This window comes from Callorhinus ursinus, unplaced genomic scaffold (genome assembly GCF_003265705.2).
Source record: "Callorhinus ursinus isolate GAN/ISIS: 27379988/994484 unplaced genomic scaffold, GSC_fseal_2.0 scaffold1, whole genome shotgun sequence".
Taxonomy (NCBI): Eukaryota; Metazoa; Chordata; class Mammalia; order Carnivora; family Otariidae; genus Callorhinus; species Callorhinus ursinus.
The window spans coordinates 58,116,245-58,133,713 of record NW_027397063.1 but is presented as its reverse complement, the minus strand read 5'-3'; the positions used below and the strand labels follow the sequence as shown (position 1 = coordinate 58,133,713).

General features: G+C 38.9%; 1 protein-coding gene across 1 annotated transcript in view; it reads right to left on the bottom strand.

Moving 5' to 3' along the window:
- The window catches only part of CSTA (cystatin A), an 11,704-nt gene extending 990 nt beyond the window's left edge, over nt 1-10,714 (bottom strand). The window contains exons 1-2 of the mRNA XM_025868930.2: nt 10,460-10,714; nt 2,840-2,941 (exon numbers count right to left, since the gene is read on the bottom strand). Of these exons, the coding sequence (XP_025724715.1) occupies nt 2,840-2,941; nt 10,460-10,525 (168 nt within the window). The 5' untranslated portion in view covers nt 10,526-10,714. The remainder of the gene's footprint in view (nt 1-2,839; nt 2,942-10,459) is intronic.
- Nucleotides 10,715-17,469: the final 6,755 nt, after the last annotated feature.

Sequence of the window (17,469 nt, the reverse complement as noted above, 5' to 3'; positions counted from 1 at the left end):
ATTTTATTTTATTTTATTTTATTTTATTTTATTTTATTTTATTTTATTTTATAATTTCTCTACTGCTTGGGCACAAATGAAAGTACATTTCATTTTCAAAGATGCACAAAGCAAGAAAACAAGTGACAGTCTCTTTATTGATTCTGTTTTTTGACTTCCAAATTGGGATACTTTATTTGCCACATGGTTTGAGAAGGGAGGAGAAAATCAGAATTGTCCTAGAAAATTTGGGAGGTGTGGTTCCCATATCTATATTAGAACCTACATTATAAATGCCCACTGATAGGACTGAGCAGACACCAGGGGATGGACAGTCTAGGGTCCCTTTAAAGTAAAGGGATCTTGCTGGGAAGTCATTGGTATGAAAATTGAAATGGTAGTTTGAGCATGAATCTGGGACCTAGAATATCATGGTGAGAATTTCTACTTTTGTTTTTGGTTAGGACAATAAAAGTTTTGTCTTAGAATAATATTTTTTATGTTCTGATGTCCCTTCCTAATTAACAAATACCATTTATCAAATGTTTACTATGATTCAGAGGCTATGATATAGAATATTTTATGTACTTCTTACTATAGGCCTGAACAAAGGTAGAACAATGGCAGTTTTATAGATGCAGAAGCAGATTAGGAGAGATTAAGTAATTTTCCATAAATTTCTTAGCTAATAAGTGACAGAGTCAAAACCTAAATCTAGACTCCAACATTGATGTTCTTTTCACTCTACAGTATAACTATTATTTTTTTTCATGTAGGTTCCACACCCAGCATGGAACCCAGTGTGGGGCCTGAACTCACAACCCTAAGATCAAGACCTGAGCTGAGATCAAGAGTTGGATGCTCAACCAGCTGAGCCACCCAGATTTGCCTACAGTGTAACCTTTTAAAAGCATTTATTCTGTGTTTGGAACAGGACGTCAGCCTTTGCATATATTATTAGAAGCAGCACAGCCAGTAGTTAAGCATCAGACCACCTGGGTTCAAACCCTGGCTCTGCTCCTATAACTGAATGACCTTTGTTAGTTACTCCATCTCCCTGGGCCTCCATTTTCTCATCAGTCACAGGAGGGAAATGATCATACTTATCTCATAGATTTGTTGAGAGGATTAAAAGAGAAAACACACGCTCAGCTCTTAGAACAGAGCCTGGCACATTGTAAGTGCTTAGTGAATTTCTAGCTCATTTACTCACACAACACCTGGCAAAGTAGGTTTTTATCTGCATTGTGCAGATAAAGACACTGAGGCTCAGAGAGGATGAGGGGCTGTGATCACACAGGCACTGACTAGTGGAACAAGTTGAACAAGGGTTCAAATCCAGAACTGTCTGACACCAAAGCCTGCACCCCATCTATTCCACCACCTGGCTTTTGATAGATCCTTGAAAAAGAACACAGAAGGTCACATCAACAGAAAGACCTTAAATGTAGAGAGCAGTTCAGAGCAGAGATCAACAACTAGACAGCCAGGAAGTAATGAGGGAATTGGGGTTAGGAGTTGTAATCCCATAGGAGAAATTTGACCAGGCAGGTGGTCTTAAGGGATGAAATTTTCAAGTTTTCTGATGAGCTTTTTAAGAAATACATGGGCTGGTTAATATATGAAATTTATGAACTTGGACTAATTGTAAATTATTAAAACAATGATCCCAGTTTTGATGGAATGTTTCTTGTCTTTGAACAAAATCATTTTTAACTGGAAAAAAGTTATTTTTCAGCTGTGAAGAAAGTAGATTGAGAAAGGAAGAAACAATGTCATTGCTTTCTGAGGATGAGGTGGCGTCTCATTCATGTGGGCCACCTCAGGACCTGGCATATACTAGGAGCTCAAATTTGATAGGACTGGGCTGATTCATTTACATGACCCAGTGTTGTAATTTTCCTATGCTGAGCTGGTTAGGACCTGTTATTTTATTTTTTTGCTGAAAACATTTTTTAAACATTTTATATCTTAAGTAGTTAATTGTTAAAGAGAAAGAAGCCAGACTATGCCTTGGTGAAATGGTTTTGTAAAGATCCAAGTACATATATTTGAATGTCTGTTATTATTATTTATTAAATCAGAATTACCATCTCAATACAAAAGGATGAAGATGGTTCTCAAATATCTATGGTTGATTTGTTGAATTGGTTCCGTCTCAACTTTGCAAACATTTTCTTCAATCAGAACTGGATAGTGCATCATTTAATTCATTGATATAGCTATAAAATTAAAATTATTTTAAATGCTCCACTGTTTTAAACTACACCTATAGTGTCACAAATTGAATCTACTTACTTGAATTGCAAAAATTATTTAAATTTTATTAATCAAAATGCTGTGTAAAGGTCAAAAGTAGCTTCAATTATTTTCCCACCTTAAACTACTTTAAGTCATTTCTAAAATCCATTTAATTTAGACACATAGAATCACAAAGCTTTGAGTGGAATAAGCTTCAAGATAGCATCTGATCCAGCTCCAAGCCTTCAGGCAATTGAGATATTCTCTCACTTCACACAAAAAGCGCCATGGCCACAAACTGAGCATGCTTGGAACCATTAGGAAATCTCTTTCTATACAATTTCTGAAAATTGTAATTTGTAAATTGTAATTGTAATTTGGAAGGAGTCAATATAGGAAACCTTTCTAAATTCACAGGAAACAGATGGTATAAATATATCATCATCTGCCAAATTTGAGACTCTACCACTTGGGAAATTTCATGCTAGGGAAGCATCTTCACTTAGGACAACCGGAAGGGACAAAATATATGGTAAGGGTGCAGGGAACATCACATAAAGTGGGAAATGCAGTATCTCTTAGTGCCAAGGTGAACCCAACAAGGATGTTGAACTCTAACCTTAATGTAGTAATTTATTCCAGCAACCACTTGAGTTTTATACTCTACGGCTTCAAACTCTTGGTAACTCTCATTTGTTTTTTCTTCAAGCTGAGGTTTAACCTTAAGAAGAGAAAAGAGGAAATAACATTATTAAAGCTATAATGGACTCCATTTATGTGATTTACAAGTCTGGGAACCTTGTGCTTCTAAAGATGCTCAAACATGATAATGAGAGCTATTTTCAGTATTTCAAGGAAAAGAAAAGATCTACCTTTAATAAGATTACATGGGCTAACTAAAACGTTAAATTTTGTTGCTTTAGGCTGAATTTGCATCAACTCAGTGTGGTAATATGACAATATGGTAATGTTTTCACTAGTAAAACTCTGATATATATGTCTGATTAATAAAAATAGAGCAATAATTACTATTTCACTTAAATTTTTTTTATTTTGAAGTAATTTCAGACTCAACGTTGCAAAAATAGTATAGTATATCTCAAGATCCTTGATTTAATCACATGTGCAATTTCCTTTGCCATGTAAAATAGCACATTTACAGGATTCAGGGATGAGGATATTGGCCACCATTCTGTCTACTACAGAAAGATTATAACCTTTGGTGCCAGCATGCCTGAACCCGACCTGACAAGGGAATGGAGAGTCTCAAATTCAATATGTGAACTTTTACTGGATCTACCAGTTTTCGATATCGGTCCTTCATTCCTGCCGTCAGCTGAGCCTGATATTTCTAGTTTCCACTGTGTTCTCTCTGACTCACTTTCTGTTAAGAGTAAACCTCCAGAATTCTGCTAGCTTGGAAGATAGTGAAAGGGAAAGATCTGGGGGTGGCCGAACTGCTCCTCAAACAGATCCACTATCAGTTCTCCTGGCATTAGCTCCATGCCTCACTCTCATCTTCCTACGTTTCTGGCATTGCTAGTGCTTGAGCCATTTTGGAATTCTGCACCGTGAATCCGCTTGCTGCTGGCTCATCACTCCCCTCTATGGTTGGGCTCCATCTAAGTGGCCCAGTCATTTTCCATTGTTTATCTGTTTTCCATTTTCCAAGGTTTGGTCCGTATTTCTGAGGTGGTGTTTGCCTATCTCCTGTTGTCCTTCTATGAGTGGTTTTGTGCCCTTTCCCTCCTAATCTTTTCCTATCATTTAGAGGGAAAAGAAAATAGATGTGTATGTTCGATACGCCTTGTTTATTGGGAAGTTGCCTCCCTTCCCTTCACTAAAGCGTTTTACGTGTTTCACGCAGGCATCCCACGCATCTAGGTTCTCCCACGGCCATTCAGTCCTTCCCATCAGTGCGCAGGCGTATTGAATCCTTTTCTATTGGCCCCTTGGTTTGAGTACCAGAACTGGTTTTCAAAGATGTAAACATTTTGCAACTCTGAGTTCTCAGACCACTTTTGAGGGTACAACACCTCATGGACCAGCACCTATTTCTCCTGTGACTTTCAGAATAGATGGGAAGAATGTGCTATTGCTTTCTTGAGATGGAAAATGAAGCTCCAAAGTGGAGAAAGGAAGAAGACAAATCATAAGGGGAAAACAAAAAAACAAAAACAAAAACAAAAACAGAAATGGGAAGAGGTGGGGTGCAGGAAAGAGGGGAAAAAGGTAGACAGGAGTGCAGAGAGAAGTCAAGTAAGGAGAGGAGTTATGTCCTATCACTTCCCCTGTCTAACCTTTCTGAGCCAACGCTGGGTACCAGTCAATTTAGGAGCTGAGTTGGAAAGGGTTAATCTCTAAACCCAAAATTATCTGTTTAAACCTCATTTTACAAATGAGGGACCTGAGGAAAACATGACTACTTAATGCTGAAAAATTATTAATTACAGTTATTTAAGGTTTTCAATCCCTTGCCTGATAGTTTAAATATCTGATTTATCTGTTGCAGTGATCTGTATTCCTTCTGGTCTCCAGTTTTTGGTCGTGTTTTTTGTTTGTTTGTTTTACCACACATCAGAACATTTTATTTCTATTTGCCCTAAAAAATAGATCAAAATCTGTAACCTTTCCACTGCATCTGTGAAATCTACAAGTCCAGAATTTTCCACAAGAGAGCAGATTTCCAATGTCCTGGTTTGTTTTGGTAGGTGCACTGGCGCCTGTCAGACTGTGTGCCATGATTTCAGGTTCACTGTACTTATAACCTGTAGCATTGCTCTCTCTTGCCAGTAGAACAGACTGGTATTCTTCTAATGTTGGATGTTATGAACCTGGAGTGATGAGGTCTAAGCGGAGAAGCAGGAAAGGGGGCAGAATAGGAAGGAACTGGTCAGTGAAACCTTAATTTTCAGAAGGCAGCTTGGTGCTGAAAGACCGCCCAGGGATGGGTGCTGGGAGGGTGGAGGCCAGCTGGGAGTGGTGGTCTGGGACCTGGTGGTACATAGACAGACCTTAAGCTGAACACAGTTGGTGTTCACCTTCCCCAGCCTTCCATGCATGGTGGTGGCTGAGATGCTGGAAGAAACTGTAAGGGTTTGTTACTTGGGCCCCAGGCAGGGGAAGGATGCTTTCAGGGAGGAGCAGCTGGTAAAATACAATTACCCTAGAGCTGTTCAAGATATTTTTATTGTTGCAGAGCATGAATCTAGGTGAGTTGTTATTAGTTCTCTGGGATCTGAGGATTTGAGCCACGCTGCACCCAACACCAAGGCATTTTCCCTATCTATAATCATTCTGCAGAAACATTGGACTATGTATAATTTAAAGAAGAATGGATAGAAAGGTGATAGTGGCAACATAGGTAGGCCATATTTTGGGATGTTTTACAGAGTAAGGAAGGAGAGTGTGGGTATGGCATGAAAGTATAGTAGGACTGATGAGAAGTGACTCATAGACATTTGTCATCTGACTACGTATTTGAGGGAAGGGGCAAGTATGGGGCAAGGCACCTGGTATGCAAGAAATGATAGCACCCCACATAAGAGAGGAAGGGCAGAGTCTTAGACCGGAGGGAAAAATGAGATCCAGCAAGGGATAAGGAAATTGGGAGTGTTCTTGTACCAGATGACCGCAATCTTTTAAGAGAAGGAACTGAGACACCAGCTGGAGGGGCCATGGGGACGGGAGGGATTGAGAAACCAAGGAGAGAGAAGGCAAAGGTCCACCTCTCTGGGGTTTCTAGAAAAGGGCCAACAGGATGTCACTGAAAGAATGTTTCAGCAGCCCTAGGGTCCTGTTGTGGTTGTTTGCTGGCACGCATTCATAGACTGGTACTGTTTCTGTGGTTCTGCAACTTCCTTGAGCAAAGTTCTCTGAACCTGGAGCAGAAGCTGAAGAGGAAGTGGTGACAATGGGAGGGATCTCTAATTGAGGATTGGAATGCCAGAATTTCATGAGGTCCACAGAAATCAGGGGTGGAAGTGTGCATGAAGCCACCCATCATGGGTCCAGTCTGGATGAGCACTCAAGTGGGCCTAGGCATGTTCTGATGATGAAGATGGGAGGGTGAGGGCCTGAAAGATTGTGGTGTGGCTGAATAGCAGGTTCTCTGGGTGTGGGGCAGTGGGAGAGGTGATTGATGAGGAGGCTGTGGTCAGAGAGGAGAACACAAATGTGTGGGTGACAGCTATGACATGCTAAGCTCTGGGGTGTGGTGTCCATGATGGTATGCAGAGGGGGTGTTTGTATGGTGTTATGGTCTGTGGATTCCAGGAATGGCATTTAGCAATTAGGTTTGACTTAGGGGTGTGTGTGTGTGTGTGTGTGTGTGTGTGTGTGTGCACGCGCATGTATGTGTGTTGTGTGTATCTACCTGTGCATGCATAATAATAGCCCTCATTTCTGAAAATAATTATTGAAATGACAGTTCTTTCCTGCACATAAACATACTCTGGAATTACCATCCCAATTCTCAGGCCAAGTATAGCTCTTTATTTCTTGAGTGTATCTCCTATCTATTTTGTAAATTTCTCTAAAGGCAAGAACCATCTTTGTGTCCCTTCTGTCCCTATAGCAATTCACACAGTACTGTGTACATAATGTTTTCTGAATGAAGAAACCAGGGTTGTTTTTCTTCATGACACCTTGTCTTCTCACAAAGGAAAGTGGATAGAAGAGGATAGCAGAGACCCTCAAGTAATACAGAGACTCCTGGGGAAAGGGATTTCTTTCACGTGTACTCAGGACCCAAGTACCATTTGCATCCTTTAGTGATACATGATACACACCTACCATTCAGTCTCCGTTATCTTCAGAATAGGGACACTCTTTTCTCCTGCCTTCAGAAATGTTCAAGTCTCCTCAAACCCAAGCTCTTTGATTTTCTTATCTTTCTGACCTCATCCAACATCCCTCTTTCATTTTTTTTAAAGTTTATTTATTTATTTATGTATTTATGTATTTATGTATTTATGTATTTATTTATCAGAGAGAGAGAGAGAGAGAGAGAGCACAAGCAGGGGAGTGGTAGGCAGAGGCAGAGGGAGAAGCAGGCTTCCCGCTGAGCAGGGAGCCCGATCGATGTAGGACTCGATCCCAGGACTCTGGGCTCATGACCCAAGCCGAAGGCAGACACTTAACCTACTGAGCCACCCAGGCTTCTCTCCCTCTTTCATTTCAAATGCCTTGAACCTGCAGTTCTCATTTTTTCTTTGATGCTTTCCCCTCTCTATGAGATGGCCTTCCCTTCTTTCCCAAATGGAGTTCTTCCTTCAGCTGGCATTTCACTAAGAAGCTCTCTATTAAGGACAAGGAAAGCTGATAAACCTCAGCTCCTCTAAGAATACCTGCATTTTAGCAGGTGATTAAAAAAAAATTAGAATACATTAAAGAATCAAAGGGATAAAATTACAAGGTAAATGACAGGTAGTGGTGGTCTTCCTTGGGACCACCTCAGATCATACTAAGTGTATGACTACGAACACTTACCCATTTACCTGACTCTGACTGGGCACCTAACTAAATCTATAATCTTGGAGAAGGTGTTGATTATATTTCTTCACCTACAGGTGGTTTTGGTAATACCTGCCTCTTGGGGTTGTTTGTAGGGAGATAAATTTTATCATTGATGGGAAAGTGCTTCTGAAACTGACCATTCTTTTGCCTTCTAATACTTAATTGGGAATTGTCCCCTAAGGTTCTCCTGGGAGAGGGGAACCAAATGATAACTGGGAGCTTAATACCTGTGAAGCTGAACTACTACACAGTAATTATTCACTTGAAAGTTAGGAGCTTTGATGGGCAAACTCTAATGTCCTTCCTGGTCCCAAACCTATGATAAAAAAAAGTTCCTAATTGGAGATTATTTTATTATGTTCCAGTTATCTTGACTTCTCTAAATGGACTCTAAACTCCTTGAAGGCAGGGGCCATGTCTTAAAGTCCTTATGTATCTTCTATAACATTTAACACAATACTGGACACCTAAGAGATAGTCAAGAAATGATTCATTGATATTCATTTCTCAAACTGATTGAAATCTGAGGCTGGCTGCTCACACAGAGAAGGCAATTTGCCATACCATGTATTTCCCTCAACCCACATGCTTCTCCATGTTCCTGCCACTGTATAGAGGAAAAGGCAGGTGGTCAAAAATCTGAAGATAGGCTAGCTTCTTAACTAGGCAGATATTAACCTCTTTGAATCTCAGTTTGAAATCTCATCTGAGATGTGGACATGATGATTTCCTTCCCTGCACCAGGGGTTATGAAGACCAACTGCAATGCACCTTTCTGGAGTGATGTAGCTATTGTTAATCCCTCTCTCTCATTCTACCTCCTTGACAGGTTTGGAGCCTGAGATGAGCAACAAGAAACACACTTTCAAATTAATTTCATAACTTAAGATGTGGTTCACAGATGGTTGTTTTTAACAATGCAAGGCCTTCTTATAGGTTCTTAGTAAAAAAAATTATTCTTGCTAACCAAGACAGGCTTTTTAAAAATCATTAAAATTTTCTGCACACTCTCTATATAGAATCTTTGTTATTCCCCATCTCCCTTAGAGCTCTGGTTCCTGGAGAATCTCAGGGGGATTTTCCAGGGTCATGGGTAATTTCGGGCAAAAATTTGAAGCAAATAACTGTGATACCTCACCTATGCATATTTCTTTCTTGTTTTCAAGTCACTGTTATGCACATCACCTTGTGTAGTCCTTACAGCTCTGATATCAACAGAGCAAGAGGTGTGAGCTTCATCTCACAAACAGAATTGAGAACTTTTTTTCAGTGCTCTGCTTTTATTTTTTATTTAATTTTTAACAAGATTTATCTATTTATTTTAGGGAGGGAGAGCAGTGGGAGGGGCAGAGGGAGAAGGAGAGAGTCTTAAGCAGACTCTGTGCTGAGCGCGGAGGCTGACGCAGGGCTCAATCTCAGAATCCTGAGATCATGACCTTAGCTGAAACCAAGAGTCAGAGGCTCAACTGACTGTACCACCCAGGTGCCCCCAGTGCTCTGCTTTTAGAAAGCCCATCTCCCATAGGCCTCTTGGATTTATGTATCTCCAGATCTGCCGGCCAGTGATGTCATGGACAGCAGCATGGGCATCACCTGGGAGCTGGCTAGAAAGGCAGGCTCTCAGGCCATATCTACTGAGTCAGAATCTGCATTTTAACAAGACCCCTAGGTAATGTATGCATACATTGAAGTTTGTGAATACTGACCTGTACATTGAAATTTGAGAATACTGACCTCAAATAAAGGTATTAATGACTTAACATTACCCTTTGCAAGAAAGAAAAGCTCCAAAGTATCTATTTTTTAAAAGAACTCTTGAAAAGGAAACATTTATCCCCAAAGAATGAGTGATAGAATTCCAGACATCGCATCTCTAGAGAGCATTCCAGAGCCCTAACATGGAAATCCTATCTCTTTCACTTACGCAAGAGGCCAGTCTTGTTTGCCAGTGTCATAGAAGGAAGTCTCAGAGAGAAAAAAAAACAAGGAATGATACAAGAAAATAGGGCAACAATTTACAAACCTAAAATGGTAATTTATATATATTTTCTTTCATAAAATATGCAGTATAATAAAATTTTATCATATAGGTGATAGCTAATCAAACAACACTTAGAAAAATGTATCAACTTGCTAAAAACGTTGAGTTCTGTTTTCACCATAATCAGTTTCAGAATCACCACAGACAATGTCACTCCCCTTCCCTAGTAGTTTAATCATCTTCTATATACAAAGAGACTAAAATTTTTTCTATTTAGTCAAATTGGTAGGAAGTTTGTAAGTGGTGTCTTTGCAATATTGTTCTTCATTTAACCCATTTAAAAAAATTTCCACACAGAGTGCATGAAGTTTAGTTTGTCAAATTGTTAACAACCTCAGACTTTAATTACATGTTGGCTCTGTTTGGCAAGATTAGAATCTTCATCAGAAACTGAATTAGTAATCCTAGAATCATACATTGTAAGCCTATAAAGATGACCCATATAAATTCTTTTATAAAGGGGTAAACTGAGGCTCAGAGAAGGTGTGTTACTTGTTCAAGACCACCCTCATAGTTCAGATTATTAGAGGTTTCAACTGAAAAGTTTTTAGTTGTAAGCCTGAACAAAACCACACATTTCCCAATGTTCTTCTGGTTTTCATGTTCACCCACACACTTAACACAGCCCACCTAGGAACCAAGATTTTGGATCAATCCTTTTCATGAGATACACCAACTCACCTCCTTAGCAATCTCCTGGATTTCTGGAGTGGCAGGTTTGGCTTCAGTTAAGCCTCCAGGTATCATTTTGGCTAATTGCTTCTTTGCTAGGCAGGATGCTGGAACTGAACTGATCAAGGAAGCGTGGAGACTCTGGTTTTTAAAGAGGGTGTTGCTCAACAAGCTCCGCCTCCAGAAGGTTTTCTTTTTCACAAAGAGCAAAAAGGCACAGGGAAAATGAATATGTCTTGAAGTAAGCCATGCTGCTTCCTCAACAGAGTATGCCAGTAGCAATTTGGGAGAATGAGGGCTGAGGATGAACAAATGGGTGTGCCCAGCGAGTCAACTACGTCATCACAGGGAGTCAGACTTCCCTGCATTCTCTTGGACAGTGATTCCATCCTGGTGCATCTGAGGAATGAAATCTGGAGCCACGACCAGAGTTTCCCACCATTTTAAACCTCTAATACTAAATTTTATATTTTAAAGGTATATTTATTAATAATGTCAAGGCTGATTGTTTAGAATTTACTTGACTCTATAAAGAAAGTAAAAGTGTCTGTCTGGAGAACCTTGGCTGGATATTTGTATTTTACTGTTTGTTTGCTTGCTTTTACATTTCTAGAACTGTAGAAAAATACAAAGAGTAAAACAACAAGCACCTATATTCCTATCACCCAGATTTAAAACTTTTAACATTTTATCTTACCTACTTTCCCTTTTTTCTTTCCTTTCCTTTTCTTCTTTTTTTTTTTTTTGGTAGTTGTTTTTAAGAAATACAATATTACCAGCCTCCCATTCCCACCCCCCACCCCCCAACTTTGCCCTCCACAGAGGTAAACTACACTGTGAGTTTGGTATCCTTCTAGCCCATTTTATACATTTACTTAGTGTGCTTTTTAAAAATTTACTTAAGTTGTATGCTAAATATATACTCTATATATGCTTTTTTCCTTCTCAACATGTTTTTGAGTTGTTCCATGTTGACACACAGATAGATCAATCTAGTTTATTTCCTTTAACTGTTATTTGATGATAGATTGATCTATCATTTATCTATCTATCTATCTATCTATCTATCTAATCTCTCTAACTACTATATGCTATTCCACATTTTACATACTTATTCCCCTACTGATGAAGACTTTGGTTCTTTCTAGTTTATTACCCTTATAAAACAATATTGCATTTTTTCTCTTTTGTCCATGTGTGACAGCTTCTGGAGGGAAATTATCTAGAAGCAAAATTACTGCTTTATGTGAAAATTTATCTGCATTATTTTATTCAATTGTTGGAATATATAACATGTATACATGATAAGAATATCCAAAAGGAACAAAAGAGTTTACAGTATAAGGAATTCTTCACCCACTCTATTCCTCAGCCACCCTTCTATTCTCTAAAGACTATTGTCACCAGCTTCTGTATCCTTCAGAGATATTCTTTACATGTACAGATATATAAATAATTACACACATACATATACATATGTATATACTTTTCTTCTATAAATGGTACAAATGGTACCCTACTTATCCTTATTATATGCTTTGCTTTATCCCTAACAATATATTTTGGAGACTGTTTTATATTATTATATTATACATTAATACTTTCATGTTATAATTAATTAATATGTAATATAAATTATATATTAGAAAGGTGCTTCATTCTTTATAAAGTTCGGCAGGTGCTTGACAAATGTTTGGAGCTAGGTGGTTGTCTGACTGGATAATCTAAGGGGTGCTATGCAGATGGATGCACATGGAATGCCCTCATCCATGTATTGAGAAAAATAGCAAAGGTGAAAGACATGGTGCTCAATCAAGAGGCCACAAGTCATCCTAAGACTTAGCTCTGGCCACAGATAATCCTTGACATCTTCCTATGACCTTTCTAAGTCAGGTCCTCTCATATCCAGGCCTTCAACCTTTTTTCAAGGCCACAGTCCATTTCTGCCTCTCTGTTCACCAACTAGTTCGGGTGGTACTTATCTAATCTCCCCAGTGGTCAGGCTTGGGGTAAGCAGCATATCTTCTGTTCTTTTTCTTGAGTCTATGCCTGGTACTCTTGGGTATTCCCTGCTGGTTCTCAAAAATTTCTTTTAGAAGCAAAAACTGGCCCAAAGCAAATATTGCTTTTGTCTTTGCATTTCTACTATACCTAGCTCTTCTCAAGGTGGTACGGATGTCTCTGATAGGGAAGAGTCACATAGACGGAAGTGCAGAAAAGAAAAGCACAAAAATCAATATTTCTGTTAATAAAAATTAAAGTGACAAAGAGAGACTAGAGGTTGCCTCTGGCTGGGAGTGGGAGAAAGGATCTACTGCAAAGGGGCACAGGAAGTGTTTTCAGGAGATGGGACTGAACTGTTCTGTATCTGGATTGTGGTGGTGGTTATGCAATGGTACACAGTTACCAAAATTCACCAAATTGTACACTTAACATGGGTGGACTTTATTGTATGTAAGTTATACCCCCTCAAAAAAAGCTGAGGTAAAAAAGCACTACCTTTTAAATACCTTGTTGTTGTGTCTCTTGGTCTTGCTTTTATACTGCTTCCTCTAATATGTTCTTAATTTGAATTTGAATTGATTCCATCTTAGTAAGTCAACAATTATTTAAACTTCTGTCTTGTTACTTCACTAAGAAGCCCAAGAGCCTCTCCCATAGTAGTCAGGTGTTAGCTACCACGAAATACAATTATTTTTCAAATATGGTCTAGGACAGAGCCTTTTTTTGTATTACATAATTTATAATTTCTTTCTGGGAAGAAATTAGCTTTCCCCCTGATAACATACTTAAGCAATTTTCTGATGAACTTTGATACGATTAAGACTTGTTTGGCAAATCCAAATATTTTCTCATAAAATAACTAGTTACTTTTTATAAATGATACGAATAAGTTTCTCATACCTTTCAGAGGACTACAAAACTCAGGCTTCCCTTGTCAGCATTAGGGATGGACAAGGGCTTTGTGGAAAACTGCAGAACCAGCCTTCGAGGAGGGGTTGGCCAACACTGCCATTGAGGAAAGTCATGTCAGTCCTGCCACTAAAATCAGGGTAGACCAGGAGGAGGGGCCGTGACAGTGGGAGGTGGGAGGAAGATCCGGGAGGAAGGTGAGGAAGCTTCAGTAGAAGGGAGGAGAGTTGGGGACCTGCAGCCCCCGTCCAGTGGATGTTTTTATGTTAGAGATGCACGTGGGCTGTTGAGGCAGTTGGTGGGTGGCTGCCTGTGACCATGGCAGACCCTCAAAGAATCCAGTGCCATCAACACTCATGTAACTAGAATCTCTGCTCTCGCTCCTCTACACCAACTTCATACGCAGGGCAAATGGTTTCTTTCTCAAATTCAACTTTTGTCAGTCTTTCCTGCACCCAAGTTAGTGTGGTGGTTTTCAAATTGCCCTCAAGGGACTCTAAAGGTTTCTCAGAGCTCCCCTGGGGCCTGGAGGCAAGGGTGAGAGGAAATGGGGGAAGGGAAAAGAACAGTTAGCTACCCATAAAGGCTTTGCCTCTGCTCTTTGCTTCAACCAGAGTGGTGTGGCTAAGTACGGAGAAGAGGGAGTTCTCTGAAAGAATTCTTTTCAGAAGGAGTGCTCTATTCTTATGAAACAATTTCCTTGTCCAGGCCTTTGGGGGAGAAAGCTGTGACTCTGTGATCTGGGTGTTGTTGGCTGGCATCTTGGCTTGAGAAAAGCAGTTTTTATTCTGCATTCAGAGAGAAGGGGAGACAGTTCAGCTAGCCAGGTGTCAAGAGAGCCAGGCTGTACTTTATGATGAGACCACTTTCTGTGACTTTGAACCTCAAACTTGCAAAAATTTGACCCAACTTAAAAAATGCTTGGTAGGAGTGGATTTTTTTTTTTCTTTCTTTCTTTCTTTTTTTTTTTTTTTTTGAGTGGGAGCTCATTGTCAGAGTTTCATGCCTGAACTGCTGTGTAGCAAAATAGAGTGGACAGAAGGGAATAAAAAGAGTGAGCCCTTTAGGGCTCAGCCAACCTCCTGGGGGAGGCATAGAGTTTCTTCCTCTCCAAACTGGATCTCTTTGGCTGGGGAGTTCCCAGTTCCCATCTGGATTGCATATATTTGGGGTTTCATGTGGGATTCTTTCCCCTGCCCACACTTTTTTTTAAATTGAAGCACAATTTATATGTGGCAAGAAGCACACGTTTTTAGTGCATAGCTCAATAATACGTGCCTAAATTTTCACAGTTGTATACACCCATATAATGTTATAGAATATTTTCATCATCCCAGAAAGTTCCTTCATATCCCTTCCCAGTTACTACAGTCTGTTCAACCAGTATTTTTCCAGTTTTTAAATTTCATATAAGTGGACTCATACTGTAGATTTTCTTTTTTAAAATTTAAATTCAATTTAGTTAACATATAATGTATTAGTTTCAGCGGTAGAATTTAGTGATTCATCAGTTACATATAACGCCCAGTGCTCATTACATAACATGCCCCCCTTAATGCCCATCACCCAATTATCCCTTCCCCCTACCCACCACCCTCCAGCATCCCTCAGTTTGTTCTCTATAGTTGAGTCTCTTCTGGTTGCCTCCCTCTCTGTTTTTATCTTATCTTATTTTTCCTTCCCTTTTCCTATATTCATCTGTTTTGTTTCTTAAATTCCACATATGAGGGAAATCTCATACTATAGATATTCTTTTGTGTTTGACTTCTTTTGTTCAGCAAAATGATTTTGACATTCACCCATGTTGTTGCTTTTATCAAATGGTTTGCTCCTTTATTTCTGTATGGTATTTCATTGTATGAATACGCCATGTTTTTTTATTCTACTGATGGGCATTTCTATTTTTGGCTATTTTGAATAAATCTACTATAAATAAGTCATTTCTCTTGAGTGTATACCTAGGAGTGGAAATCCTGGGATATAAGGAAGGTGTATGTTTAACTTTATTAGAAACTGCCAAATAATACCATTTTAAACTCCTGTCAACAATTCATGAAAAGTTCTGGTTTCACCATCCACTTCAAAAATTGGAGTCGTTATGTTAGTCTTTTTAATTTTAGCCATTTCTGTGGATATATGTAGTGTATCTTCCTGTGATTTTGATTTGCATCTCCTTGATGAGTAATAATTTTTAGCACCTTTTCATGTGCTTGTCGATCACGTGGATATTTTGTTTTTTAAATTTTTTACTTTAATTCCAGTTAGTTAACATAGAGTGTTGTATTAGTTTCGTGTGTACAATATAGTGATTCAACAGTTCCATACATCACCCAATATGCATCATGACAAGTGCACGCCTTAGTACTATTTTAGCCATACCCCCCCCACCTCCCTTCTGGTAAACCATCAGTTTGTTCTCTATAATTAAGAATCTGTTTCTTGATTTGTCTCTCTCTCCCTTTTTCCCCCCTTGCTCATTTGTTTTGTTTCTTAAATTCCACATATGAGTGAAATCATATGGTATTTTCTTTCTCTGACTGACTTATTTTGCTTAGCACAATACTCTCGAGCTCCATCCATGTTGTTGCAAATGGAAAGGTTTCATTCCTTTGTATGGCTGAATAATATTCCATCATATATGTATATATATATGATGGAGAAAGGGGATATATACACACACACACACACACACACACACACACACACACACACACACACACACCACATCTTCTTTATCCATTCATCAGTCAGTGGACACTGGGCTACTTCCATATGCCTTTGAATTAGTGCTTTTGTATTCTTTGGGTAAATACCCAGTAGTACTATTACTACTATGATTGTAGGGTAGTTCTCTTTTTAACTTTTTGAGGGACCTCCATACTGTATTCCCAAGTAGCTGCACCAGTTTACATTCCCACCAACAGCAGATGAGGGTTCCCCTTTCTCCACATCCTTGCCAACACCTGTTGTTTCCTGTGTTGGTAATTTTAGCCATTCTGACTGGTGTGAGGTGATATCTCATTGTAGTTTTGATTTGCATTTCCCTCATGGTAAGTGATAATGAACATCTTTTCATGTGTCTGTTGGCATCCGTATGTCTTCTTTGGAGAAATGTCTGTTCATGTCTTCTGCCCATTTTTTAATTGGATTATGTGTTTTTTGAATGTTGAGTTGTATAAGTTCTGTGTACATTTTGGATACTAGCCCTTTATCTGATGTGTCATTTGCAAATATCTTCTCCCATTCTGTAGGTTGCCTTTTAGTTTTGTTGATTGTTTCCTTTGCTGTGCAGAAGCTTTTTATTTTTAGATGGTCCCAGTAGTTTATTTTTGCTTTTGTTTCCCTTGCCTTAGGAGACATATCAAGAAAAAAAAGTTGGTACAGCTGATGGCAAAAAGGTTTCTGCTTGTCCTCTCCTCTAGGATTTTTACAGTTTTCTGTCTCACATTTAGGTCTTTCATCTGTTTTGTATGTGATGTAAGAATCATTTGGATATTTTCTTTCATGAAGTCTCTCTTCAAGTCTTGTCCCCCCCCCTTTTTTTCTGTATGGAAAAGTTCTTTATGTATTTTGGATGTGAGTTCTTCATAACACATGTATATATATATTGCAAATTTTCTCCCAGTCTGTAGCTTGTCTTTTTACTTTCATAAGGGATGTTTTTTGGTGAGTGGAAGTTTTTAGTTTTGATGAAGTCCATTTTTTTTATGGTTATTGCCTATGACATGTTTAAAAAATATTCACCGACATTAAGGTTCAGGAATATATCTTCCTATATTTTCTTTTAGACACTTTATGGTTTTAGCTTTTACATTTAAGTGTATGATCCATCTCGAATTTATTTTTGTATGGTATGTGAAAGAGGTCAAGTTTCCTTTGTTTTTCTTTACAGATAGCTAGTTGCTCCAATACCACTTATTGGGGAAAAAAATCCATCCTTCTTTCACATTGAATTTTATCAACACCTTTGTTGCAAATAAGTTGACTATGTAAATGTGGGTCTATGCACTTATTATTTAGTGCATTTCCCCCTGAGGGCCTGGTGAGCCAAGAGAAAGGGGAAAGGCAGCAAATATCAGGTATCTTGCCAAGGAAGTCTAGATCCA